The following is a 27,571-nucleotide window of genomic DNA, read 5'->3' on the forward strand; positions in this document are numbered from 1 at the left end:
TCTAGGAGGGTAGAACAGCTTGTTGGTTTTAATTCCCCACCGTTCTGTCCCATGGAACGAGTTCGGAGTGTTCCTTCTGCTTTTCTCTGGCATCAGTTTGGTTTTGTTTTTTTTTTTTTTTTTTTTTTTTGGTTTTATTTTTGCTTAATTTTTATTATGAAATAATTACATATTCATAGAAAGTTGTAAGAATTGTATCTTTCCTCAGAGAGTCACCACGCATCCTTTAGCCAGTGGCCATATTTTACATAACTGCCGTGCACTTTTCAAAACCAGGAGATGGGCACTGGTACCGCGTGTGTGTCTAGTTCTGTGCTGTGTTATTACGTGTGTACGTTGTGTATCCAGCACTGCCGTCAGGACACAGAACCGCCCCGCAACCTCAGAGATCTCCCAAGTGGTTGCACCCACTTCTCTCCCTTACAGCATCCTTACCAGCAACCACTAACCTGTTTTCCATTTCCATAAGTTTGTCATTTCAAGAATGACGATATACGTGGAGTCCTACAGCATGTGATCTTTTGAGATGGGCTTTCTTCACTCAGTAGTGAGGTAGCGCCCTAGAGGTCCATCCGAGCTGTGCGTATCAACAGGTAGCTCCTTTTCACTGCCGGTGTCGTGTTCCGCAGTATGGCGGCAGCAAACTTTGTTCAACTCTTCGCCCGTTGAGGGACATTGGAGTTGCTTCGCGATTTGGACTCTTCCAAATAAAGCTGCTGTGAACGTTTGTGTGTAGGCTTTGGTGTGGATGTGAGTTTTTCTTTTATGTGAGGTAAATGTTCAGGAGTGCAATTGCTGGGTCAAATGGTAAGTATGTGTTTAAATTTTTAAAGAACTGCCAGTTTTCCAGTGTGGCTCTAACATTTCATATTATCGCCAGCAATGAATGAAAGCTGCAGGTTCTCCGTGTCACCATTTTTATTTTTGCTGTTTTAATAAGTGTGTACTCAGAGCTCATCATGGTCTTAATTTGCATTTCCTTCATGGCTAGTGATGTTGAGCATCTTTTCATGGGCTCCTCTGCCATCCGTATATCCTTCCCAGTGACATGCCTCTCAAGTCCTTTGCCTGTTTCCTAATTGGGTTTGGTTTTTTTTTTTTCACTGTTGACTTTTGAGAGTTCTTTCTGTATTCTAGATATGTGTCCTTATGTCAGTCCTGAATATTGGTTTACAGGTATTTTCTCCCCATCTGTAGCATGCCTTTATCTTTACAGGGTTTTTCACAGAAGTTTTTATTTTGTTCATCTTGTTTATTGATTTTTTTTTCATTTATGGGTTATGCTTTCACTGTCCTGTCTGAGGACTCCGCACCAAGCTCTAGGTCCCAAAGGGGTTGTCTTGTGTTTCTTCCAGAAATTGTATAGTTTTGCCTTTCACATAGAAATCTTGAATCTATTATGAGTTAATTTTCATTTAAGGTGTATAAGGCTTAGGTCCAGGATAATTTTTTTCCCTGTGAGTGTCCATTCGCTTTCACACCTTTGTTGAAAAGGCTTTTCTTCCTCCGTTGAATTGTGTCGTCACCGTGGTCAAAAATCCGTTGGATGTTTTTCCATGGGTGTTTCTAGGTTCTGTATTCTGTTCCATTGATCTTCGTGTCTGTTTATCTACCAATATCATACTGTTTTATGAATCTTCGAAAAATCTCCCCTGCATCTACAAAAACGTGTCTGGGATTTTGATAGGTATCATATTAAATTTATTTACCTGTTTGGAAAAAAATGATACCTTTATTATTTTTCAATCTATGAAATTGATATGGCTTTCCATTTATTCAGAGCTTCGGTCTCTCTCTCCAGTGATTTTGTACTTTTTCACATAGAAGTCCTAGTCATACTTTCCAGATACTCACATAAGTATAATTTTCCCATTTGTTGAGCAATCGCGAATGATATTATGTTTTCAATTTTTGTCTTCACATGTTCATTGCCATTACATGGAAATACAATTGGTTTTTGTGTGCTTATCTTGTACCCTGAAACCTTCCTTTCTGATTTGTATGCCTTATGCCGAAATCACGCCCTTTCAGGGTCCTGGAAAATTCCTCTGTTGAATCCTGAGCCCTTTCGATGTGACCTAGGCTTTGATCGTTTCCAGTCTATGTGATACATGATACTCAAGGCTCATCTTGTACATTCCCTGGCAGAGACCACATTCTGGCATCAGAAATTGGAAACATCACTTTTAACTACTGTGAGAGACTGCCTGACTTCACAGTTCTCTGCTGGAATGTGGCCACTGATTAAACCTCTTGGTACTCCCTTATTTATCAGAGAAGTTCCCAGGAGGGGTTCAATAATTACCAGATGAGGGAATGAATGAATGAGTGAATGAACGAATGAAAGAAATACATCTTGAGCTAGTCTCTGATGATGGCAAAACAAAAAATATAATATGGCCCATCCAAGAAAGAAGTGGTCAGAGCAATTCAGATCACTACCAGTCTTTCAAAGAATTAAACTCCTGCAAACCATAAAACTTATCTTTCTGTCCTCCCTCACAGTGACCTCCCACAGGCCTGGCCTCTTTGCTCTCCCCCTTCCTTTCTGGATCCTTTCCAGACTTTGTGTTTCTCTCCTCGGTGTGAATTCCCAAGACCCTCCTCTCTGTCTAGACTCTGCACCCCCCCCCCAAACTGCTTGATAAGGCCCCACAGGAAAGGGAGAAGAGATTGCAAATGTTCATGTTTGGAACATCACAAATGCACTCATCGCAAAGTGCACGAATGGTGACACTCAGGAAGCGCTGCGTCCCCCTGCAGTGTGTGAGTGGGACACGAGCTGTTGAATATTGACAGGCCCCAGCCCCGTGCTCAGGACGTGCACATACTTCAGACTTACCTTTTAATACACACGATGGCTCTGTGAGCTGGGTAGAGGTCTCTCATTTCTGTGATGAAGAAACGGAGCCCAAAGAACTAGTTCGTAAGGAGTTTTCTGTGGCTGCTATAACAAATTTCCACAACGTTGCTGACCGAAAACAACACAGATCTGTTTTCTTACCTTTCTCGAGGTCAGAAGTCCACAGTGTGTCCGGCAGGGTTAAAATCGACGTGTGTGCAGGGCTCCATTCCTCTGGAGGGTGTGGGGAAGAATCTGTTTCTCACCTCGCCAGCTCTAGAGGCCCCCGGGCTCTGGGACTCGTGGCCCCTCGGCCACCCTCGGAGCCCGCGCTCTCTCTGGCTCTGACTCTCCTGACTGCCTGCCCTTTTGGGGACCCTTTTGATTGTTTGGACCTGCCCACATGGTCCCGCATCGTCTCCCCATCTCGGGCTCCTTAATCACATCTGCAGAGTCCCTGTGCTGTGTGACATAACCTATCGACAGGCTCTGGGCGTGAGGACGAGGCCATCTTGGGGGCCATTCTGTAGCCTGGGAGCAGCTGAATGCACTGCACACGGAGGCAAAGAGTTGGGTCGCGCCTTTTCCCACTGCTCCTCGGGGGGGGTCTTGGAGGTCTTTACCTCTGGATAGCTCTGGCACAGTTGGCCGTGGTCTTTCACTGTGTTCACACCTAGCGCCTGGTTCATTTTCCTCATTTTGGGCCAGGGCGCTAGTTACACACGGCTTGTGGCAGACGGAAGATTGAGGAATGTGGCCAAGGACCGCCAGCAAACACACCCGCGCCTGATGGACAACGGTGCGCGTCTCTAAGACAAGTGGAGGCAATTCTGTTTTATGTTACTGGGCTGTGTCTGTCATGGAGATGAACTGCATGGTCATTAACCGCGGCAGGATGTGGAGACAGTTGGGAAAAGTGACTCTTACCCTTTTTTACTATTTTTATCCATTTCCCTCATTGTGTTTTCCTGGGGGGTATCTAGGCACTATGAGTGATACTACCTGAAATTTGCACGCTGTCTTTATCTCACGGGTGCATTGTCATGGTTAATAATGTTTCAATATACTTAGACTTTCCCAAAATGGTCCTCTTTAAGTAATTTACAGCTATATTTTGGGCATATCACCATTTACCCTCGCAAATCTGAGTTGCCTGCCTATTTTCTCATTTTAGACCCATCCTAATGTCCAAATCAAATGGTTTTATAAAGCTTTTCCTGGGCAAGTCCAAAGTGGGTAGTTCTTGAGAAAAAAGATTGTCTGTCTCCAAAGGAAATGATCACTAATCTTCATAGCCGACCCCAAGCCTCTGATTTCTGCCTCTTGTTAGTAGGAACAACAGTTGGACCTAGTAGGGAAGAGAATTCTTACCAGAATTCCCAGGGAGGCCCGGCTTTGCTGTTCTGCCCCGACCCTCAGAGCGACCCTCACCTCCAGCTTCTCTACCTCAGAGGCACGGGGCTCCTCTGTCAAGATCTGGCATATTGTGGAGCACTTGTCCTCCTGGTCGATGTCCACCCATGGGACTTTGTCAAACCCAAGTGCATCACCAGCTCCGTGGCCACCGCCGCATGCTGGGCACTGTCTTAGCTGCTGAGGAGCCAGACATGGGTCCTAGAGAAGTGGGGGAGAGAGAGAGACAGAGAAAGCACAGGGAGGGAGAGACAGAGACAGCACAGGGAGGGAGAGGCTTACCCCCGGGGCCTCAACCCTGCTGAATGCCAGGACGAAGGTTTGTGTCAAATACTGTTCCTGGCCTCTTTCCTAACTGGGTCAAGGGAGACTCAGGTGAGGGAACTTTCGGGAATTTGTCTGGGGTGGGGTGGAGGGGACTGGATGAGAGTCTCCATTCTTCAGCTTTCCTCGGGAAAGTCACTTCATCTCTTGGGCCTCTGTTTGCTGTCTGTAGAATGGGGAGGAGAACTTAGCTCAGCGTTTTTGAGTCTGGGGCATAGGCCAGGCGTTGGGCCAGTCGCTTTTTCTGTTACCCCATTTGTTTCTCACCCCAGCCTGTGCTACCCCCCACTGACAGACCAGCAGCCTGCTTTGTGTCCGTAGCCTGGGGGGGCCAGTGATGCGTGCCAGGGTGCTGAGCATGATGCCAGGCCCATAGAACATGCTCAGAAAAGTCTGGATCTTCTCATTCTGTGAGGAGCGCAGAGCACCTTTGCGGAGGATGGTCGAAAGGGGCTTACTGCTCCTTCCGCACACCTGCAAGCAGCCCCAGCTGGTGGGACGACTGGGGGTGGCCAGGGAGGTCCGTCCTCAGGGAGACCCCTCCAAACGAACAGGTTCACCGCCGCTGAAATGGAACTCAGAGGAGTCCGTCCAAACTCAGGGGAAAACCCTTCCGGCTGTCTCCTAGCCGGCAGCTGTGCCGGGTTCCCCAGCGCGGGGTCGGGGGCAGTAATACGAGGCCGCCCGGGCCCAGCTCAGCCCGTGAGGGGCGGCAGCTCTCCCCGGAGAGATTTTCGTGTCACGGTAGCAAGGGAGGTGGTAATGGTTCCTGAGGGTTTAGTTCAGCAGCCCGGGGTTTAAGTACCTCCCAGCTTTGTGCATAAGTCCGTTTCTCTCTGTGGACTGACCGTTTCCCGTGTTTGTTTGCCAGGCTGTGTGCGTAAGCGCCTTCTGTTTACATGCATATGCCATGGCCCCTACTCGTGGTTTCCAGAAGGAAAGTCGTTAAGAGAAAGTTGGCTATTCTTCTGGATTTATTTCCATCTTCCTGGCTGACAGTTCTGTCCTTGCGCACGAAGATCTCGCCCTGTAGTCTGGGGAGCTCACGTTTTCCAGGAGCGCGGCGCCGCTGAGGACCAGTAGTCCTTGAGGCCACCTGTGCTCTGAGGGCACAGCTTTGTCCCTTAGTCATCAAACAGACTTTAACAAAGAGTGGAACCTTTTTGTGATAATTACGTTTCTCTAGGAGGAGTGATGGTGGCTGACTTGCTGGGGAGAGCATCCCCAGGAGCCGTGTCCCCGGGGGTCCGCCAGCGGCCCCGCCTACCTTTCCCTCTTCATGGCAGCTGCTCCTTGTGATTGATCCCGCCAGGAGGACCCACCCCGCCACAGGCACCACCTCCGTGGAGCCAGGGTCAGGTGCTCTCCGCCCAGTGCCCCTTCTGCAGAAGGAAGAAAGTCTCCCTGTGCTCTATTCTGAAGAAAAGGAGATGCGGAGAGAAACTGACTTGTCTGATGCTTGAATCGCCAGCCTCAGCCTCTGGACCCACCCTACTAGGTGGGAGTGGCTGGGTCCGCCCCACGTGCTCACTGCTCTGGGAGGGACTGATTGTCACAGAGGTCACATAAGGGCACACACCCGCTCTGCGTACTCGCTCAGTCACTTGGCCATGGCAGTGCCCGTTGACTTTGGGGCTGACCGAGGTCTTGTTTTTATTATGCCATATATAAGATAAAGTGAACTTACATCACGGGCGTCTTCGTGGTTCATTCAGTTGAGCGTCCGACTTCGGCTCAGTCATGATCTCACCGTTCACGGGTTTGAGCCCCGCGTCGGGCTCTGTGCTGACAGCTCGGAGCCTGGAGCCTGCTTCAGATTCTGTGTCTCCCCCCTCTCTGCCCCTCCCCTGCCCTCCCTCTCTCTCTCTCTCTCTCTCTCTCTCAAAAATAAACATTTGAAAAAACTAAAGTGAACTCATTTCAGACTTGTCCACTGATGTGGAGGATCTCAGGAGACCCCCCTCTGGGGAGACTTCCCCTGGTGCCTGCCTGGGTTTTAGCCATCTTTCTGGAATCCTTGTTGATGGTTTCTGGTTTGAGTAGATTTTATGTCTGGGTAAGTTCTCCTCTTTGGGGACCTCAAGACTACATGTTCTTGTTTTTTTTTTTTTTTTTTTCTTGTTTTAATTTTTTGGTTGTTTGTTTTAGTGGGGGGAGGGGAGAAGTGTGCCTGGAAATGTTTATGCCTAAACTTCAGCACTCTAAAGAGTGCTTCCTCTCCTCATCCAACTCCTCTCTTTTGCATATGACCACACCAGAAATTGCTCCTGGTCACTTCCTTGTGCCTAGAGCTGGAACAATTAGTTAAAATAACAAAAGGCCCTGGATCAAGTATAAATTCACTAAAAGGCTTTTTTAAAGTAGCTAGAAGTAAGAATAAAAAGTAAAATGAAATGAATGAACTAAAAAAATAAATAAGTAAATAAATCAACGCAGCTAGAAAATTTAAGAAGAGCTGCTGTAAATAGATGTATTTCTCCTGGGCAAAAACCCCTGATGAAATACACCCTCCAGGAATTGTATCAAGTTGCCCTGTAATTTTTCCCTCTCTCTTCCGTCTCTGCTGATACGCGGCATCTTTCCAAGAGGAGGAGGATCGATTCTGTTTACGACACGTCAACATGTGTCGAGAGGAGGCCAGGAATTTTCTGGCATTAAGGTCTTGTACAGTGGGTGTTGCTGCTGGGGCAGTTGATGGATGGAAAAGCCTGGAAATGAGGTTTCCTAGGCCCGCCTGCTGCCGCGTTGGTCCAGCTCCTGCGCGGATGGCTTTAGGTAGTAGCAGCTCTGCATCATTTTATGACGTGAATCTGGTAATTCAGCGACTCGGCCGTGTTTGTATCGCAGTCTGTTAACCAGAATGCTACCAAGTATTTGATATTTCACCCTGGAAGGAGGACATTTGACTGCATTTAGTATTTTACTACCTACACACCGCGCCTGATAGACTGAGGAGCCAGATTCAGGTTCAGCAAACACCGAGTGAGGACGCCGTGTCAGGCTCATTCATGTCGTTGCCTGATTGGTACTTCACGAAGGTCCTTTTGATGGGAGTATGGTCACTCCTGTTGCACAGATGGAAAAACCAAGTAGTGAGCCTGAGGGAACAAATCAGAGCCAGACCTGATTCTGGGCCTGTCCATCCACATGGGCCACACTTGCCTGGTCATTTCGAGGACCTTTCTGCATGTACACAGAGTATTGTGATTACTCCAGCCTGGGTTTATCCATGGAGTTCCTGCCTATCATCTGCCGTGATCTCGTACTGGCGGACAGAGGGGGTGTCTTCTCTGGAGACCGTTGGAGATTTTACCTTGAAGGCAGGCCGTGTTTAATCTCGGGCCGCCAGGAGCTGCTCTTGGAGAAGGTGAAGAAGCTCTGAGCTCTGGTGTCCTTTCTGCTCTCATTCAGAGACAGACATTGTGCCCAGGAGGGTGTCCTCTCTGCTTCTCTTTATGGCACCCGGAAGTTTCTCTGCCACGGCTGGGCCTACTGACCGGGATGCTCACCCCGTGCTCGTGCTGCTGGCAAGCAGTCTGCAAAGCCGCAGGCCAGGCCCACGGGTTGGGAGAAATTCGGACGCATTGTCCTTTGGGACATGTGCTGTCTCACAGGAGCCCTGGGCCAGAGCTTTGGGTCGAAGGCCAGACACGTGGGTAGGAAACTGGTCCTTCCTTCCATGTCACCTCCAGGGGCAGCCCCCCTGTTCCTGAGGTGTTACATATGTTTTGGGCTAGAGGACCTGGCCTGTCTTTCTAATGTGACATCTGCATTTTACTTCTTAAGGAGCTGTCACCAGGAAGATAGATGTTAGATCTCCACGTTTTCTGGTGGCTTGGCTGACTCTTTGGCTCCTCCTCCTTTAACATTCTATACAGTACGCATTGGGGACTTCATACGGCTGCCATTTTCTTCTTCTGTCTTTTGGATGTGTTCTTCCCTCCTTGTGTTCAGGGACCATATTCCCTGGATACCTTCCTTGGACAGTGTCGTTCACACAGCAGTCACTCCATACGGACTCATGGGGTGATTGGATTATCTCTTTCCTGGCCTGGGTTCTGGCACCAAGATGGAGTTGAAAGCTTAAGCATGAAGAGAGAAAAATGAATACCTGTATGTTTTCTTCTTGTTATTCATTCAACATGTATATGTTGATCACATCCTTTCAGTCAGGCTCTGTGCTTAAATACTGGGGGACAAGTGTGCATAAGGCAGAACATGTGAGTGTTGAATATACCTCACATCCAAACAGTTTTAAGGTGGTAATCATCTCAGACATCCTATCCCGTAATGTACTCCCACTTGTATCTGTAATTAAGAGTGGACACTTCATATAGAATAGAAGAATTACGTTGAAGACTTTACCTCTATAAATTTACCTCTGTTTCCCCATATACTTGCCCTTATGAAACTACCTATACATGCTATAGAAAAGAGTCCCTCTGTGGGCTAAATTGAAATGTTTGGCAAGGTGTGGACCACAGTGGTAACTAAACTGGTGGAAAGTTGGCCCAACCCCTCCCTGTCTCTTTCTTCCATCTCTCGTGGTCTTTCTCCTACCACAGAAGGACAGTGTGTGTGTTACCGGACAGCCACCCCTCTCACATTTGATGGCTGCCTTTCTCCTTGGGGGCTGTGTTCCCGGTACAATGGTGCTGAATTGCCATCCCATGTACCCAGTGTTTCCCGCCATCTATCCTGAGTATTCTTGTCTTCTCAGCTCACCTCGTCCTTTCTGTTGGTTTGAAATTCTAGGGGCGCCTGGGTGGCGCAGTCGGTTAAGTGTCCGACTTCAGCCAGGTCACGATCTCGCGGTCTGTGAGTTCGAGCCCCGCGTCAGGCTCTGGGCTGATGGCTCGGAGCCTGGAGCCTGTTTCCGATTCTGTGTCTCCCTCTCTCTCTGCCCCTCCCCAATTCATGCTCTGTCTCTCTCTGTCCCAAAAATAAATAAAAAAAAAAAAAAAAAAAAAACGTTGAAATTCTAAGAAACAGGCCTCCCACATTCTTCACTTGCTTTCAAAATGTTCTTCCTGCACCCACCGCAAACGGTCAGCAGCACGTGTTTACTTTGTGGCTAAATACACATGACGTTCCGGTGCCTTAACGTTTATTGAATATCCAGAGACTCATTATTGCCAAAACTACTCGAAAGCAATCTTAGTTCTTATAACTATACCAGTAATGGGAGTACATTAATTTTGAAGTTGTCTGCCTTGGAGTAGCTGTGAGGCTGTAAGGCTTGAGATGCAGGCTATACTCAGAACAATAAGCCTTAAACCTTTCCATTCAAAACTTAATTGTTTAATTAACATGGAGAACATTTTAGATGTTTGTGTTTTTAAGGACCTAAAAATAATGTCCTTCATTTTCTTGTGCTCTAAAGTTTTTAAAAAAATGTACTTGAATATCAATACAAACTTAATCAAATGCTGCCTTACCATTTGTGATAGTAAAACCACAAACCCAAGTTATACTTTTATGTTTTATGGGCACAGTTCTTATTTTACTGAACCCTTCACTGAATTTTTATCATAATGTATAAATCAATGTATGTATTACCGTCCAGTTTGTGTGAACGGTGTCAAGGATCAAAAAACTTACTGATAATCGAAGACCGTTTATCTTTTTTTGAAAGCCCAAGGATGGGTTGCATTGAAAGTTTTGAGGCACATCATGGAGATTTTTTTGGAGGTCCCCCGGGACTGCCACTTTGGGCCCACAGCCACTCTTAGGGGAAAGTTAATAAAGTGTTTCCTATTACTTCCTGTAGTTTGTAAAAACACTGAATCTAGGGGGCTCAGTCCAGTAAGCGTCTGAGTCCTAATTTCGGCTCAGGTCACGACCCCGTGGTTCGTGAGTTCAAGCCCCGCATCCAGCTCTGTGCTGACAGTGCAGAGCCTGCTTGGGATTCTCTGTCTCCCTCTCTCTCTCCACCCCTCCCCTGCTTGCTCTCTCTCAAAACTACATAAACAGGGGCGCCTGGGTGGCGCAGTCGGTTAAGCGTCCGACTTCAGCCAGGTCGCGATCTCGCGGTCCGTGAGTTCGAGCCCCGCGTCGGGCTCTGGGCTGATGGCTCAGAGCCTGGAGCCTGCTTCTGATTCTGTGTCTCCCTCTCTCTCTGACCCTCCCCCGTTCATGCTCTGTCTCTCTCTGTCCCAAAAATAAATAAAAAACGTTGAAAAAAAATTTTATAAAAAAAAAAAAAAAAAAAAAACTACATAAACATTTTTTAATTAAGTTAAATTTTAAAAAGGAACACTGAATCTGAGCTCCTTGGGATATGGGCAGTGTGCACTTGGTTCAGCTTCGTATCTCCTCCACTCCGAGTTAGGCCTGGGGACTCCAGGCTGACTGAACAGTGGACACAGTTACTTACGTCTCTTCCCGTGGCAGTCCGTGCGAACATCTGCCCTTCCATTCCTGCAGCTCCAAGGTGAGGTGCATACTGGGCTGTTTTCTTCCACCGCCAAGGGCACTTCTGTAATTAATGTATCTGTGCCACAGGTTGGAAAGCAGGTGTTCTTTATGGCGTCCAGAATGTGACGTCCTCGGACGTTGGCAGGTGTGGCAGGAAACTCACTTGTAGCTGTGCCCCCTGGTTGGCTCCCCACCCCCACCCCACACATCACATGCATAAGCCCTTGGGTCTAGGCGCCCAGGGGCGTTTTTCCCTCACAGGGGATTCTGATCAGTGCTGGCGGTCAGAGACCCCCAAGGAACTCTCTGAGGTTTTAACTTTCCCGAAATAGAGAATTCTTATTTTGCTTACTGCCTCAAGAAAGTATTGGGAGAATCAAGTGCAGAGTCAAAGGCACTTGGAACGTTCCCTTTAAAATGAGCTCTCTTGTGAATCACAGCATCTCCTCCTTAGGGCAGCCCCACGACGAAGGACAGCTGATAGGTTTCTCTCTGAAAACTCCCTGTGCTTATAGTCAGTAGCAGGTGACCCTTTAACTTGTCCTTCATGAGTCTGACACTCTGGTTTCCCAAGCTGTGGTGCATTTTACCCATACTGGATTACGTTTTTAAGTTAGTGTATTTCCTGTCTTTATCACTATCCCAAAGAATTAGAATTACAAGATTTCATTTTGAAATGTAGAATTAAAATGGGGAAGACTAAGGAAATCGTTTTATGTAAAACCATACATACGTTTATTTTAATAAAGTTAAAATAAAGGAAGAATCTCTCTGGCTTAATACTATAATTTTCCTGCAGAGTCAATGTAAGTTTTAAATTAGTACTTCGGAATTATGTGATAAAAAAGCCACGTAGTCCGTATTATGGGCAAAGTATTCAGTGCGTGCCCTCGCGTTCATTTTGAAAGTTGTTCTTCTGTAACAAAAGTGATTTATCCTGGAAAAATTGGAAAAATATTTTAAACCACAGAAATCGAAAGAAAATAAGTTATAATCGTACCACTCAACAGGAACTATTAACATTTTGTGCACTGAGAATGCCTTCTTCTCTTTTTGAACTCTAAAGGGACGCTACTGTATATGCTGTCTCTGGATTCATGTGACTTCTGGTAACAGAAACCCTAACTTACACAAGTTCAGACATGAATGAAGTACCTCATTCCCCGAAATAGCAAGCCCAGAGACGGGATGGGCTGCGGGATGTGGTTCATTGACTGGGGCAGCGGGCAAGGTGCAAGACCCCAGTTCTTTCTTTTTTCTCTCTCCTGCTGCCGACGTCATAAGCGTCACACTAAGGTGGCTCTCTTCGTGGTCACCCCATTGCCGCTGTGAACATCCGAACAACACGCTTCCTTGCTCGCATCTAGTGGCGGGAGAAAAGCCCTGGTGCCCAGCCCTGGAAAACCCTGTCCTTCCACCTGGTGAGAGGGGCCTAGAGGCAGTTGCCCCAGAGCAGGGACGGTCACCACATACATGCCAAAGCCACCTGGTTCAAGCCCGGTCTCCTTTGTCAGTCACTGGCAAGAGGGGTCGGATTACGATGATCGGCTTAGACTAGTTGGGGTCAATTCTGCAAACCACTTTGCTAGTGTAAAATGCTGGAGATGTGGAATCAATGGTGGAAGTCAACCCCCACCTCAGTAACCAGACGTTTTCCCAGAATATTTTACGGACACATGTGAGAGTCCTGTTGAAGGATCACTTAGCATACTTCCTCATCATTGCCTTCGGGTTGTTGACCAATTTGCTCTGACTCTCAAAGTTCTGTCCCTCCTCCTGCTCTTATCTACGCACCGCCTTTCCTCTGCATTGCAAGGGTGGCTGCCTGCAGCTCAGGACAGCACATTTCCTCCTGGCCTCCAGGAGGGGCGAGAGCTCCCCGCCAAGCAAGCTCCGCCTCCTTCAGCCGCTGGGCAACTCGGGTCCCGGACCAGCCCCTGACGGTCTTGAGCGTGGCACCGGTACCCGTACTGGCCTCCGATGACCAAGAGACACGCCTGGTGCTGCGAATGGGCCGATTTGCCTGCATGTGTGGTGCCCCACACAAGGTGTGGGCTCAGCAGAATCAAGGTCTGTTGGGGAAGAAGAATGAACGTGTGCTACCTGCTCCACTGTCTTTAAGAATTGCTCTTTTCAGAGGCGCCTGGGTGGCTCAGTCGTTTAAGCGTCTGACTTCGGCTCAGGTCATGATCTCACGGTTCATGGGTTTGGGCCCCGCGTCGGGCTCTGTGCTGACAGCTCGGAGCCTGGAGCCTGCTTCGGATTCTGTGTCCCCGTGTCTCTTTTGCCGCTCCCCCACTCACACTGTCTCTCTCTCAAAAATAAACATTTAAAAAAAATTTTTAAATTTTCTCTTTTCGCCACCATTATAACAATTATCTGAATTATCTGAAATTAAGATAACTGTCTTTAGATAGTTTAATTTTCATTAAAAAAATCAGTTTCTTCGTTAGACATGCTCTGTTCAGAAAGAGTTGGAGAGGAAGAAAGAATAAAGTCCTCATTAATCTAATGTTCTCCAAAGCTTTGGCATTTTTGCGGTGTCTTTTTTGGCATAGACAAGTTTTTCCTCATAAGTTTTGACTTAAAATGGTCTAGAAATTAAAAACTAGAAGAAAAAATGGGCTTAAAGATACAAATTATCATAGATGTAAACTTTAATATTTTTGTTCTTTATGTACTTTTTTATTTTTAATAGCCTTGAGACAATGTCATATATAATATAGAGAATTAATAGGCATTTTTGCAGAATAATTCTGAGAAATCATAGGCATATTTGAAATTACTATGGCAAAAATCAGATGTTAAGGAAAAAAGTTATGACATACTCAGTTTTTAAAGTTATACTATTAAGGTGTAACTTCAGGTGTAATAAATATTCATGTTTAATTTTAGGTGCTGGTGTGACGTGCACTAAAATAAAATGGAACAATTTCTGTGGTTCTATAAAGGAATCTATAAAGGAGTCATAAATAATTATAGTAAAGCTTCTTTGAGGTATTTTTATGGGAATAAAAATTGAAAACTTGTTAATAGGGAAATTTTTGTGAGAAAGAGGTGAGTTAGTCTTAGAGACCTCAAGCTGCAATATATCGTATGGGAACCCTGAATAAGCAGTTAACTTCTCAAGATAATCTTGTATAATGTATAAAAGTTGAGAGTTTTTGAAAAAGCTTTCCAGAAGGTAGCAGGAAGGAAAAAATTATTATTATAGTAAAATTCCCCGTGACAGATCACCCAGTTTCTGTGTTTTTTCTGTTACCGGAATGGAGACCTGATCTGGATTTGGAAGGGCTACAACTGCCTAGGATTAAAATGAACAAATAGGGGCGCCTGGGTGGCTCAGGTGGTTGAGCGTCCGGCTCTTGATTTGGGCTCAGGTCATGATCCCAGGGTCGTGGGATCGAGCCCCACGTTGAGCTTCACGTTGAGCGTAGGGCCTCCTCTGCCTCTTGCCGCTGTTTGCGTGCTTGCTCGCTTGCCCTCTCTGTGTCTCTCTAAAATAAATGGATTAATTAATCAAAATAAAATAAACAAATAAACGTATTTCCTGTAGAATGACAACTTGTGTGCAGCCGTGGGATTCACTTCAGGTCCCAAGGTGCTCCCAGCATTGGGAACTAAGAGCCCTTTGGTGCTCAGAAGGTGTCTTACTCTCAGTGGGAGGCCTCCCTTTGTATTTTGTGTTTTGTAGCAAAATCTACAAATGCTAGCAAGAGCAGAGGATACCAGGACAGCTTATTTTAATTAAAAGCTGCTTGGATTTACGGAAGTTGTGTCTTTGTTGTTCTTCGTCCTCTTCTTTTGAATAACCTGATGAGTCTGGGTGTGATCTGGTTGGCAGAGCATCTGTTCATACGTGGGAAGATCGTGTTCTCTGGTATTGTTACCTTGCTAGGTTACCTTGAACGAATAAGTTAACCTCCCTGTTCCTCAGTTTTCTCATTTCTGAAGAGAGGGTGGCTGGTCAAATGTGTCTCCCAGGTTCTTTCCTGCAGCAGAATTGGGCTCTATGGGAAGTCTCCGTGAGGAGGGGTCAGACTGTGAAATGGGCGGGGCAGGGAGATGGCTGGGGTGAAGGACGAGCAGGCCTGGCATCAGCAGTTATGAGAGAATCCAGTTGAAAGGGCCAGCACCATGCCCACTGGCGACTTTTCTTCTACCCACCAGTTGAGAAATAGAGGTACAGAAACTCTAATGAGGTTCCTTGGGAGGCGGAGAAAACCGCAGCAAATTCATTTGCCCCCCGGTCTAGGTTTTGGCCAGTTCCGCCTTCCATCTGAGAGTGTATTTATAGTTTGTGGCCATGGTGTGATCTCACGGCCCTGCCTGAAAGAAAAAGACCAGCCCTTCTGGGATTTCTTGAACTTGTTACAAGTTCCCAGGGGAAGCTCTGAGTTTTTAACTAACCCTGGATATGTGAGTGCCTCAAAACCGAGGGTCAGTAGGGAAGCAGAGGGCTCAAAGCCTCCCTACAGGAGTGTGGACGAGGCCAGAGGAGGCTCAGCCACCGCCATGTGCCTCAGCTCGGCCTGTGTGTTTTTGTCCTTCGAGATCTTTTTAAAGCCCTGGCCACGCCTCTCTTGGCCTGATAAACTAATTTGCCTTAGGAACAAGAAGCGCTGTGGAGTGGCTCTGACGCTGTCTCTTGTCTGACACAGAGCCATCACACTGGAAAATCAACTGGTGATCCTTGCAGCGACATCGGGTGATGCCAGGGTTTACTACGCGCAGGCCGTCAACGAACGCAACGGAGACAGCAAGACCAGCCCGCTCGTTCACCTGAGCGTAGCAGGTGAGTTTTGAGACGCCACGTGATAATTCTGAAAGCAATAAAGTCTTGATTTAATTAATACATGTCTCACGGGCCCTTTGCAATCAATCTTCTGTCTCTAGGATGGTGGCCATGGTTCAATATTGATCCACTGTCAATAGTTGCTTTCTTTGAAGCTGTACGCGTAAAACGTGAACACAACAGGTGATGCCCACTGCGAGATCTTATTCGTTTTGGGGGTTTCAAAAATCGTTTTTAACGCGTATTGTTTTTAACAACAAATCTTAGTTTATAAGGAATTCCATCAATGAACCTTATTTGAGACTAGATTAGGCACAGGTTATGTTAATTTAATAATAAAATCCTTGAGAAAACATAAATATTGTGTTCAAATTAGCAGTGTTTCTTAATCATAATGAGCTGACCATTTTTTCTACCTGATTTAACGGAATTGTGAAGAGAACACGCACAATTACCGTTACACCTGCAGTTTATTTACAGAAATGTTAGTCTGAGGAAACTTAGTTTAAACATTTGGACTTTGAAGAGGTCTCTAGGAATTCTCCCAGAGTTGATTGCTGGAGAAGGGGAAAATGACCAGAAGCAAAAACTCTGACCTAAAAGATTAAAGCATGCGTCTCACGGGGCCGTCGCCAGGCGTTTGCAGCATGAAGCTTCATGGGATGAAATGAGGTGATTTTGTGTTGAGAAAATACAGGTGGGAAATAGTTGTAGACTTCAGAATTCCATGATCACATCAGACAAGAGTGAAGTAAGTGATTTTGTCTGTATGGTAGCAGACGTCACCTTTTTGAGAAACGTCTCTGAGCAGTGGCTTCCCCCTCGGGTTTGAAAAGTTTCCTTTCATTCATGGGTTGGGATCATAGCATTTGCTGCTTGTGCTCCCCAAGGGATACGATTGCACGAAGCCAAGTAGGGCTGGCCGAGGGAATGTCTGTGGCAAACATGGGGTAGGAGACCCCGGGGTTACCTGGTCGGCTTCTACGTCCCCTCACGTTCCTGGTAAGTGCCCCCAAGTGGCCATTATCCTGCCATCAGCCCCTTCGTTCCTGGGAATTGAAACCTGATCTCCAGATTATAGACTGGGCACAGACTGGGCTGTCCCCATGGCCTTTTTAAGGCTTTGGAGAGTTATGTGCATCGACTAGGTGTGGTGTTCACAAAATATAGGCCAGGAGGTACTGATATTTAAAGGACCAGAGTGGAAATAAATATGACTTCTCAAGAATTTTTTTCAGTATCGATAACAACAGATGGAAATCACATTATTAAATAGATTGATTGCTTTAGTGATTTCCAAGTTTTACAATTACAGCCATTTCTTCTATTTAGAAAATAGATTTATCACTCAATTGTGATATACCTACCAGGATAATAATTGGTAAAACTCTAGGTCAGAAACAAGGAAATTGGCCTCAGTCCGTTGGAAGAGAGAAAAAAATTCCACAAATGTTCTGGTTAATGTAATGCTAACATCAGAGAGTTATGAAATAGTCTGAACCCATGGTGTTCTGCATTGCCTATTGTAGAAAGGCCAGTAGGAAACAAAACTAATACAGTGATTTTGCAAGTTGCCATATTAATGGATACCGTAGCGTTAGGTAATTGGGATATGTAAATGCTTTTTCAGTAATTCCAGTTTCTACTCCAACCCAGAAGTGTATTGGGAGTAGCTCATAAATATTATAATTAACTGCCTTGCATTTTGCTCCTTGTGTATTTTTATCTTTTCATTGGCACCAGGTAAAATGTGTAGAAGGTGGGTTATAAAGAGGTTGGTGATACGGACGGACTTGTTTTAAATCTCAGGAGAAAAGCTGCCTACTGTTTCCTTATATAGTCTTTGCTTTTTATTGGGTCCAAGTAAAATGTGAAGAATGAGAAGGTTGAGGAACCGGCCTTATTTTGATTCTTAGGATAACATTCTGTTGACATATTGGATTTAGCTGAAAGTTAAATGGCACTCAATTATGCGCTTTCTCACTAAAAATCCTATTTTGAAACCTCTAAAGATCAGGAAATTGATAAATCTGCAGAAACCCCAGAACTGTGTGTTCACATGTTGCTTCCTTCCGGAACAGTGGCAGAACCTATAGTTCAGGACTCCCTGCAGCACCGGGGGAGGCTGCTTGGGGATGAGGTGTCCTCAGCACACTTACACATCTTTTGTTTCTTTTTTTTTTTTTTTTTTTTTTCTGATGGAGGCTTTGTAAAAACACCAAACAAGATTGATGAAAGTTTTTTTCAAAACTTGCCAGCCAGCATTTCTGAAGAATCCAAAGATGCTACAGCCAATTATCATTTAACGAAGATAAATTTTTCTTCGACATCAGGGGAGTAAAATAAAGAATGTTTCTGTAGTAAATACGACTGAGGTTGGTAGGGGTAACTGGAGATTAAGTTCCTGGTGCCTTGTACTGTAACTGATTTGAAATTGGAGAGTGCCCGGCGGCCCCACCTCTCGTGTCCTATCGTAAGAATAAGCTGTTCCTCCTGCAGGACAGCCCAGTGTCAGGTGGGAGAGCACAGGGGGGCTGGCCTTGCCTCCAAACATCTAAATGAGCGATGCCCTAACACCCAGCCCCCCAGGGAGAATGATGTATCTTCCCCAACAACTGTGGACTTGAGAGTTCAAAACCTCACCACCGTTTCGGTTGCCAAACGCTTTACCTACACTGGAAGCGTATGGGAAGCAAAAGATAAAGAGGATTTAAATAGAAATAAATAAATGTTTACAAAAGCATGACAATTAGAGGGGAAATGCAGTCCCATAATGGTGCCGCCTGCTGTTGGTGCATGGTTAGTGGCTGGCGTTCTCATCTCTTCACGTTTCTCCCCCTTTTGTCTGGCCAAGAAGATAAATTGCAGCATGTGCTGCACAGATACCTCCTGTCCTGAAGGAGAGGCCATCTCTGAACTCTCCGTTCTCCTCCCCCGTGAAAGCTTGCTGCCATCTCAGGGGTGGATTTGCTTTGAAGTTGTGATGTGACGTGAAGCCAGCAGATGTCAAGGACATAGGTGGGACCGTTGAAGCGCCCTGCATGAATTTTTCATCGCTGGCTCCCGCGGTTCAGGTGCACGCCAGAAAAAGAATGGGCTGAACTCACCCGAGAGTAGACGTTTCTATTCTGAGGTCAGACCCAGGCAAGCTTTTATAAACCTGTCGACCTGCTTTTGGTTTTTGCTTTGAAGATTTTTACATTGAGTTAACTTTTGTGGATCAGATCTTCCGAACTGAATGAATATGTGAATAAGAGCTTCTCCTTAAAATCAGAGAAAAGGGTAGAGTCAGGAGATGAGAGGAATTCCGCACGATGATCAATCCATCATTGTGTGACGGCCGCCTGCACACCTCGACACATCATCACTTCTGACCCGATGCGCAGGACGCCAGGCGTAATGAGAGTCTCTGCTGGGGAGGAGGCTTAGGGGGAGAGAGACACGGCCGCCTGCCTCCTTCCTGTGTTTTCACGTCTTTCATTTCAGTGCCTGCTCTTCAAACAAAGTCCTTAGCTAGCATATCATTTTAGCTGATCCTCCTTCGGGCTGACAAACCGTTGCTTTTCATTCTGAAGACCACTTAACATTCTTTTGTCCTCTATAATGCTAATTTGACTGCAGACCTCATATACACTTAGTAGTTGAGACCGGATTCCTGAGAATAATGTCCAGGAACAGTCAAACAGTCGTCTGAGAGAACTGCCCAGTAAAACCTGACTTTTGTGTGCCCAGATAAGATTCTCTCTTGTTTTCTTTGTGCCTTAAAATTTCAGGGAGAGAGGGGGCAAGGCATGAGCCTGTCAAGTGTACTCTGACATGGGTTGGAATCCCAAAGCAATAGTAGCAGTTTGAAATATTACTGGAAACCTGTCTAGAGACTGTGGCCCTCCCACAAATGATCAATTTAGAATCATGCTACAGCTTTACATATTGTATGGACCTTTACTGCCAGAACTTTGAGAAACACATATAGCAAGTGTCGTGTGCTTTATGGTAGAGTGATGAGTTAATCATTTAGGACGGATTGAACCTTCTAAGTAGGGTGTGTAATGAGACGTGCTCTGGCCCGGGGATCCTGGGGCTGGGCGTGAGCAGAACTGAGTGTAGGCTGTGGTCTCTAAAGCCTGTTTGTAGGCACTCCATCAGGAAATAAGCCTTGAGCCTTCACCCTAACATATGCACACTCAGTTGTTTATAGATTATAAGCATAAGAGATACAAAAGAGATAAGTGGTATCTTTAGTGTCTTGCTAATCTTGAACATCTTATTAATCTTAAAAAATAAGAAAAGTAGTTATTTTACCAGTAGAAGTGAGTTTATTCAGGAATAACAGAACATTGCAATTCAGGACAAGCAAACCATGGCAAAACGATAGGCAAATCCAAGAAACAAAGGAGAGGAACGTTGTTTTATGGAGAAGAAGGAGGAAGTTGTATGTGGCGGGGGCGGGGATTGAACAAACATCCATTGGGGAAAGACAAGGATTCATGGTGGTGACGGTCCCTGGTTGGCTGAGTTTCAGGGTGGTTGATTTTGTTTAGGGCACGCATTGCATTATCTTGGCCTGCCGGGCCCTGTAGTTGAGGTTTCTTTCCTGTTGATTGTTCTTCTCTTGGGTCTGTAATAGACATTTCTTCCTGTGAGAGACATCGAGTGATGTCACTCCAGCCTCCTGTTCTAGCCCCCGAGCCGACTTCAGTGAGGTTCCCCTTCATTAATTTTTAGATTCATTCCATCTTTAGTTCATGTCTCATGGCACAATAGACACTTCTTGAGTGGAAATCCATATTTTACGTCGTCTTCCTGCTGTTTAGTTTTTTGGACAAATTCTTGCAACCTCTGTTTAAGGAGGACTATGTATCCAGTATCATTGCTGATGCAGAGCCGCTGTTCGTCGTCCTCTTCTGTGCTGCCTGTGGAGTGACTCCAATCTGTGCCTCTTGCCAGGAACGCTTGTGTCTGGTTATCTATTCTGTGACAGTTAGTTTAGTTAAAACCAAATATAGCTGGTCCTTGAAGAACACGAGTTTGAACTGCATGGGTCCACTTACATGCACGTTTTTTTCCCGATAAACACAGTATGGCTCTGTACATGTATTTTCTCTTCCTTATGATTTTCTTAATGATGTTTTTTCTCTAGCTTATTTTATTATAAGAATATAGCATGTAATACATAAAACCTACAAAATTTTATGTTAATCGAGTGTTATGTTATTGGCAACAGTAGGCTATTAGGAGTTAAGTTTGGGGGAGTCAAAGTTAAACACAGATTTTCAACTGTGCGGGGTGTCAGCAACCCAACCCCCATGTTGTTCCAGGGTCCACTCGACACAAATACGTCTATCTGGGCGAAGGTGAAACCACAGCCCATTGGCAAGTTCTGAGAGCAGACAGATACATGAGGGCATCCTGTCTACCTCCTTGAAAATGCACATTTTTGGTTCTCCCCTTGAGAGAATGTGCATTAATTACAGTGTATGCTGTGGGGCCGTCCCACCAACACACCTGGCATTATCAAAGGTTAGTTTTCTTCTTATGGCTTTGCTTTAAAAACATAGATTAGGGGCGCCTGGGTGGCTCAGTCAATTGAGCATCCAACTCTTGATTCCAGCTCAGATTGTGATCTCAGGGTCATGAGTTCAAGCCCTGTGTTCAAGCCCTTACTTAAAAAAAAAAAAAAAAAAAAGCTAGTTCTGTTTTGTTTCTCAACCCCAGGCATATGTTTATATGGGTTAGTGACAGGCTTAGAATCAAGTTCAACTGGTGATTCTCAACCAGACTTAGTTTAAAACAAAACAAAACAAACAACAACAACAACAAAAAAGACCAGTGAGGCCCGGCAGATGAGACAAAACTGGGTTATTTCCATTACCTACCTGCTCTCATCCGTCTTCTCTTCCCATGCTGCCTTTCTTTCCCCTTTATGGCTGATTGCAGCCTGATCTCACCATTGGCAAGTCTGAGAGAGTCAGTTTAAACCATAAATTGTAACTTGCCCTCGACTTTTCAATGTATTCAGGGTAACCAAGTATCCTTAGTCTCCCAAAGCAGCCTATGCGGACCTCTCAGGGCACACACACACATTTCCAAGGGGGTAAGCAGGCACGCATAATCTTTGCGGAATCTATTTCCAGGTGCTTTCATATACTCTTCCTGAAGCCAGATCTGCCCGAGCATGCCTGAGTTTCAGGGAGCTCTCTTCCTTCCGCGGTTGCCTCTCTTACTGGGCACAAATCACACTCATCCCGATTCTTTAACACAGGCATTAAGTGAGGGTGTGAGTGTCCAGGTGCCAAACAAAGGGGTAATCCTAAATGTCAGTATCGGGATTGAGAAAGTGAAGGACTCTAATAAGTCATTGTATAAATTAGGTGCTTCGGTGTCTTGCTGTCTGCAAAATGAGGCAGGACCAAAACGCAGTGTCAGTTGACTTTTTATGACAAATAATTTTTGAAGATTGCTGATATCAGTGCAGCCTCTGCTTGTAGGACAGGAAGACATTTCTGGCCTCTTTGTGGTTTGGGGGCGATTCGCCTAACACTAGTCAATGAAATGTGAGTGGAATGAAGCACATCCCTTCCAGGCCAGGGATTTAAGAGGCAGCAAGTGACCTTCACGCTCTCCCTTCCCTGTGGCCAGGCCACTTTTGGAGATGGTGGAGCCCAGGCTGGAAGCTGTCCAGATACTGGAAGTACAGCCCGAGAGAGCCCCCAGTGGAATGACGCCTTAGGGAGCGGGGAACGCACCTCTGTGTGCCAAGCACTGTGATTCCACGCTTTATTTGCTACTGGAACAAAAAACGATCTATCCCAACTAATAAATGACCATGTGGAGTTCAGAAGGGGCTAAAAGAACTGAGAGAAACCCAGGTAACAAAATTCCTTCCACCGTCGTCTGCTTTTCTACGAGCATAGTTTCACAGGAGTTATATATACGGAAAAGAAGTAGGATTAGAGTGAGGGTACACGGCTATCCATTTCTGGGAGAGAGGCATTTTCAGTGATTTTTTTTTTATGTATAATATTCATCAAAATCGGTTATACTTTTGATTAATTGAGTACAAATAACAATTGTAACAGTAACTCAATCCAAGAGAACTTTTTTTTTTTTTAACCCCAGAGCCATATGGTTGCTGGGAAATTTTAATTTATATGCATATTTTGTCAGAGGCTATGATAGGGTGATCAATAAAATACTTGGAATCGTTAAATGTAATAAATTAGGATAAAATTCTGTGGGAGGTATAGAATGAAAGTACAGGTTCAAGATGAAAAAGGAATGAGGTCAGATTTCTGGCTACTAAAAATTAAAGCTTGTTGATGTCTTTTTTTCAAATGGGTGATAACGTGCATCAAATCCTTAGACCTGCTCTATCAAATGCCTAGATTCCTTCGGATACATATAAAAGAGGCCGCAGACTTCTACTTTATTAAAATACACTAACATATCCAAAATTAAAATACACGTGAAATTCCCTTCTCTGTAGTCCTTCAAATGTGTGTTAAAAAGCGTTAGATGTTAACGTTAGCTGTGGAACAACCCAGTTTGGCAAAATTCTTCTAGGTGATGTAGGAGCAGAAACTGTTCCGAGCTATATGCAGCTCTGATGCTAATTTATAAATAAGTGTGCTGTTAAGTGATTTCCCAAGGGAGAGGCAGAAGCAGGGCCCTGATGAGCCTTGAGCTGCAGGTAGGTGTTTCACGGACATTTTCCCTGTTGAATCCCACAACAGCCTGTGAGTCCGTGATCAACACCATTACCGAGCTGAGGGCTCCAAGGCCCCAAAAAAGGTTGGGGTCATCGACCAAAATCACAAGAATAGCGACTAGGGGATTAGGGACTCAATACAAAGTTTCTCTGAGCCCCCAACACCCTAGATTTTCCTTTTAAAAAGGAACAGCATGTATTTTGCACACTGGGTGTGCTTTGGTGGCCATCCCGTGTCCAGGCCAGAGGAGAAGGCATAGAGAGCTCAGGAAGCAGCCTTGCCGTTGAACTGGACATTCCGTTAAGAGCTTCTCCACACTCAAACCTCAGAGGAGCTTGGTTTTGTTTTCAATAGGAAGCTCTGTTTTGAGCTCAGAACCACTCCCCATAAACATTCAGTCTCCGTGTACTGTTCATGCACGTGCAGCTCGGAGGCTGGCACCCTTTTGCAGCTGCCAGGGGTACACTTGGGTGGCCGTGAGTGAGAGTGTGAGCACAGGTGTGCCACAGTGTGTGGTGGGAGAGGAGATAGTCAGCACTCGGTGACGGAGCATTCGTAACAGCAGGGTGTGTTGTCACTTGTCACCCAGGATGCAGTAGACACTGTGGGCGTAGAACAGGACGTGGTCTGCTCTGGTGACGCGCACGGCCATCCTCATCTTCCCAGCCATTGCTGGTGACCGGCCTTGGCGGACTCTGCCCCCAGAGCAAGCCACAGCCGGCGGGGTGGAGCACAGCTGCTCCAGCTGGTGCATTCAGTAGACAGAGGGTCGGCATTCACTTGCTTCTTCCAGGATAGGATGATTATCCAAGGGCACAGACTGTCACCTAGTAGTGACTTCGTAATCAGACCTTAAATCTCCCCCAAAGCCCACCTTTAATGTTTTTCACAACTACCCCTCCTCCTGTCCCCTTGTGAAATACATCGATTTAAATTCTTTTGTCCAGACATCTTGACACAGGAGTCTTCTGACTGGCGCTTCTAAGGCTGCAGCTGGATGTAACCCTAATAATTTTACCCTTGACCCTGGGATCTAATTTCTTAACCTTAGCCAACAAGCAGCCGCATGCTTGCATTCAGGTGACTGAGAATTTGACATCCTTTCATTGCAGGTTCTTAATAATTAAACAGAACATTTCAAAACTTGTCATGTATTGAGAGGGACTCAACATTGTGACTTACTCATGCAGTAAGTACCTTCCCAGCCTGGATCACTTCGGATGTCACATTCATTGAAGTACTTCATCTGCTTTCCCTGTCGCTATAATTGATATGAAAAGATAAGCAATTTTTAGAGGGCACAAGCAAGGGGGATGGAAAATTGAATTTTCCTCGCAATCATTTTTATCAAATCTAACATACATCCATTACCCATCTCGTCTGGGGAAATCCTAAACAAAGTAATGGTTATCAGCCAAGATGAGGCCACAGAACCAGTTGTTAGCTGTAAATAGAGTTTTCTGTGAAAAACTGTGTTTACTCAGTAGTTGGATACAGATGGTGACCGTGGTTAGTTCCCTTGTGTCGCAGCTTTTACTCTTTCCTGGACTAAATAATCCCACTCTTACCTTCATGTTGTCCCCTGGCCTTTTATGAAAGGGCCCAGTGTTCTGAAGTCACTGATAAAGAAACACATGTTTCTTTTGTCTTAATTCAGAGTTTCCAAGGTTTGCAAACTCACATTGTCCTACTTGCTGGGCTAAAATGTCTTTGTGGATCGTGCTTCAGAAAAATGAGATATGTGGTTTTCTGATTTGGAGGGAACATGGAGAGAGGAAGCAGCCTCAGTGACTGCAGGGTGTCGTGGAGGGCAGGCCTGATTCCCTCCCGTGCTAACATCCATTTCGGGCTTTCCCCGAAGGATAGGAAGACAGGATGTTGCCTAATGTGTGATGAAAGCCTGTGATACTCGTTGTCTTAGCTTGGGCGCTGCAGCAGAACACCACAGGCTGGTTGGCTTGTGGACAACAGACATTTACTCCTCTCGACTCCGGAGGCTGGGGACTGCCAGTCTGGTCAGGTTCTGGGAAGAACCTTCTTCTGGGATGCTGAGTTCCTACTATATACTCACATGGTGGAAAGGGTCCCTTTAGGAGGGCACGAATCTCCTTCATGAGGGCTCCATTCTCATGACCTAATTACCCCCCAAAGGCCCCACATCCTGATGTCATCACCTCCTGCCTCCACACTGGGGGGTTAGGATGTCAGCATAAGAGCTTGGAGGGGACCCAAAAATGCAGTCCATTGCAACAGTAGGAGCAGCAGTCATTTACCGAAGTCTGCTCTGGGTCCAGTATGCAGATATTCTACATGATTTCATCCCCCATTTTTAAAAAAGCCCTAGGAGGTCACTGTCATCCCCATTTAACACACAAGGAAACAAAGGGAAGAGATAATGTGTGCAAGGCCGCACAGTTAATTACGTGGCTTACTTTCCACCCAAGTCTGTCTTCTCCCAAAGAGACGGTCTCTGTTTTCTTTGTTGACATTATTTATATTGCAGATCATTTTCGATTTTTAAAATCACGTTGAAAGTTCTTAATCTGGTGGCTGCTTTTCTGTTTGCAGCCTGACAACCAGCCACCTTCTGATAACAGTTCAGTTCTGCCTTTACAACTAAGTCATAATGTTTTATGGCTGATCACTGTAAATGATGTTCTTTCAGCTCTCATAGAAGGCAATTACAGCGGGTGATTAAAGCTGGAGATCTTTACAGGATGCATGTGAATACTAAATTAAGCTTTAAGAAAATCAGGTAAAGCGTCTGTTAAAGTAAAAGGTCACTCAGCTGCTCTAAAAACCATTACTGAATCCAGAGAGCTGGACTCCCCACTCTTCCAAGAACATGTGCGTCTGAGATGTGAAAACCCATGGAATTTGTATCAGAAATAAGAGGAACCAGAAATAGATATTAAGATGTAGACACTGTATGTCCTAATTAGCCAGTTCTTAGCAACAGTCTCCACCTGTGAGTTTTTGTTCTTCCGGGTAATTACTCCGCCTATACCCTCTCCCCTTTTATGATCTCCAGCCATATCCTCCTTGGCACAAAGTCAGTTCCTACCATCAGAGCCTGGTATGGCTCTGTATTTGGTAGAGATGTCATAGGGCCTGTGAGACATGTAACTGCTGATTCTCAGTGTGACCTGCTGTTTGCCCAAGGGTATTGGGGGGGTGGGGCTTTTTCAGGTCACGGCCCAAAGACTGTTATTTTAAGTGGTTGCATAGATTAGGAAACCGTGAGCTGAGAATTCCCTGGTTCACCCTAGCTCCACACCTGAATGACCACCTGCGAGGTCTGTGGGCCATCATGGTTTGTGATATTCCTAGGGAGCAGCATTGAGACACAAGCCCACAAGTGCCAAAGCACTGATGGAACTCCTGAAAGTACGGCTGTTCATCCACGTGGGTCCCCAGCATGGACTTGACAGTCGGCGTCAGAGCTGGAAAAGCAGCCGTGCTGGCGACCCACTCGGCTGGCTCTGCACGGTTAGCTGTGTGTTTGCTCATCTTACTGGGAATGGACTTGGGGGCTGTATCCCACCTGCATGGTAGGCCCCACGCTGTGCCCTCCCTTCACTTTCCTGGAAAGACCACAGCACACTCCAGTATACTCCCCCATCAGGATGTCACTCTGTGGCTATATTAATGCACACAGGCTGGAATTACACAAATGTTTGCCCTCAGGTGGGAAGGTTTCCAGCACAAACGTGCTTCCAATTTCAGACTTCTCCCTTTCTATTCTTTGAGACTTTGGGAAGCACCCTTGTCAAAATGACCTCGGTATAAGACCATATACAGGACTCGACCTTTGGTTATTAGTTGATTTCAGAAAGTTGACGTGGTTTCACACTTTTTTAGCCTATGGAGGAAAGCTTCTCCTGCAATGAGAAAATAGTCTGGGGAAAAAAAATATGCAAAAAATGTTACTGTTATAAAGAAGTATAAAATGAGTAGGCAGTCTTCTGAGCCTTTTATTTCTTTGTTCATTTTAGTTATAGTGTTTAAAAAATCACGACAGTAAGCATGTACTGGATAGAAATCCAGGAGGCTCTAGTTCCTTGGACACTG

General features: G+C 45.6%; 1 protein-coding gene across 2 annotated transcripts in view; it reads left to right on the plus strand.

The window, feature by feature from the left end:
• SDK1 (sidekick cell adhesion molecule 1) overlaps positions 1-27,571 on the plus strand; it is an 882,012-nt gene that overhangs the window by 513,894 nt on the left and 340,547 nt on the right. For both annotated transcript variants that reach the window (XM_078440087.2, XM_078440088.2), the window contains exon 5: positions 15,658-15,791. In XM_078440087.2, the coding sequence (XP_078296213.2) occupies positions 15,658-15,791 (134 nt within the window). The remainder of the gene's footprint in view (positions 1-15,657; positions 15,792-27,571) is intronic.

The sequence above is a fragment of the Panthera onca genome, chromosome E3 (assembly GCF_046562875.1).
Source record: "Panthera onca isolate mPanOnc1 chromosome E3, mPanOnc1 haplotype 2, whole genome shotgun sequence".
Taxonomy (NCBI): domain Eukaryota; kingdom Metazoa; phylum Chordata; class Mammalia; order Carnivora; family Felidae; genus Panthera; species Panthera onca.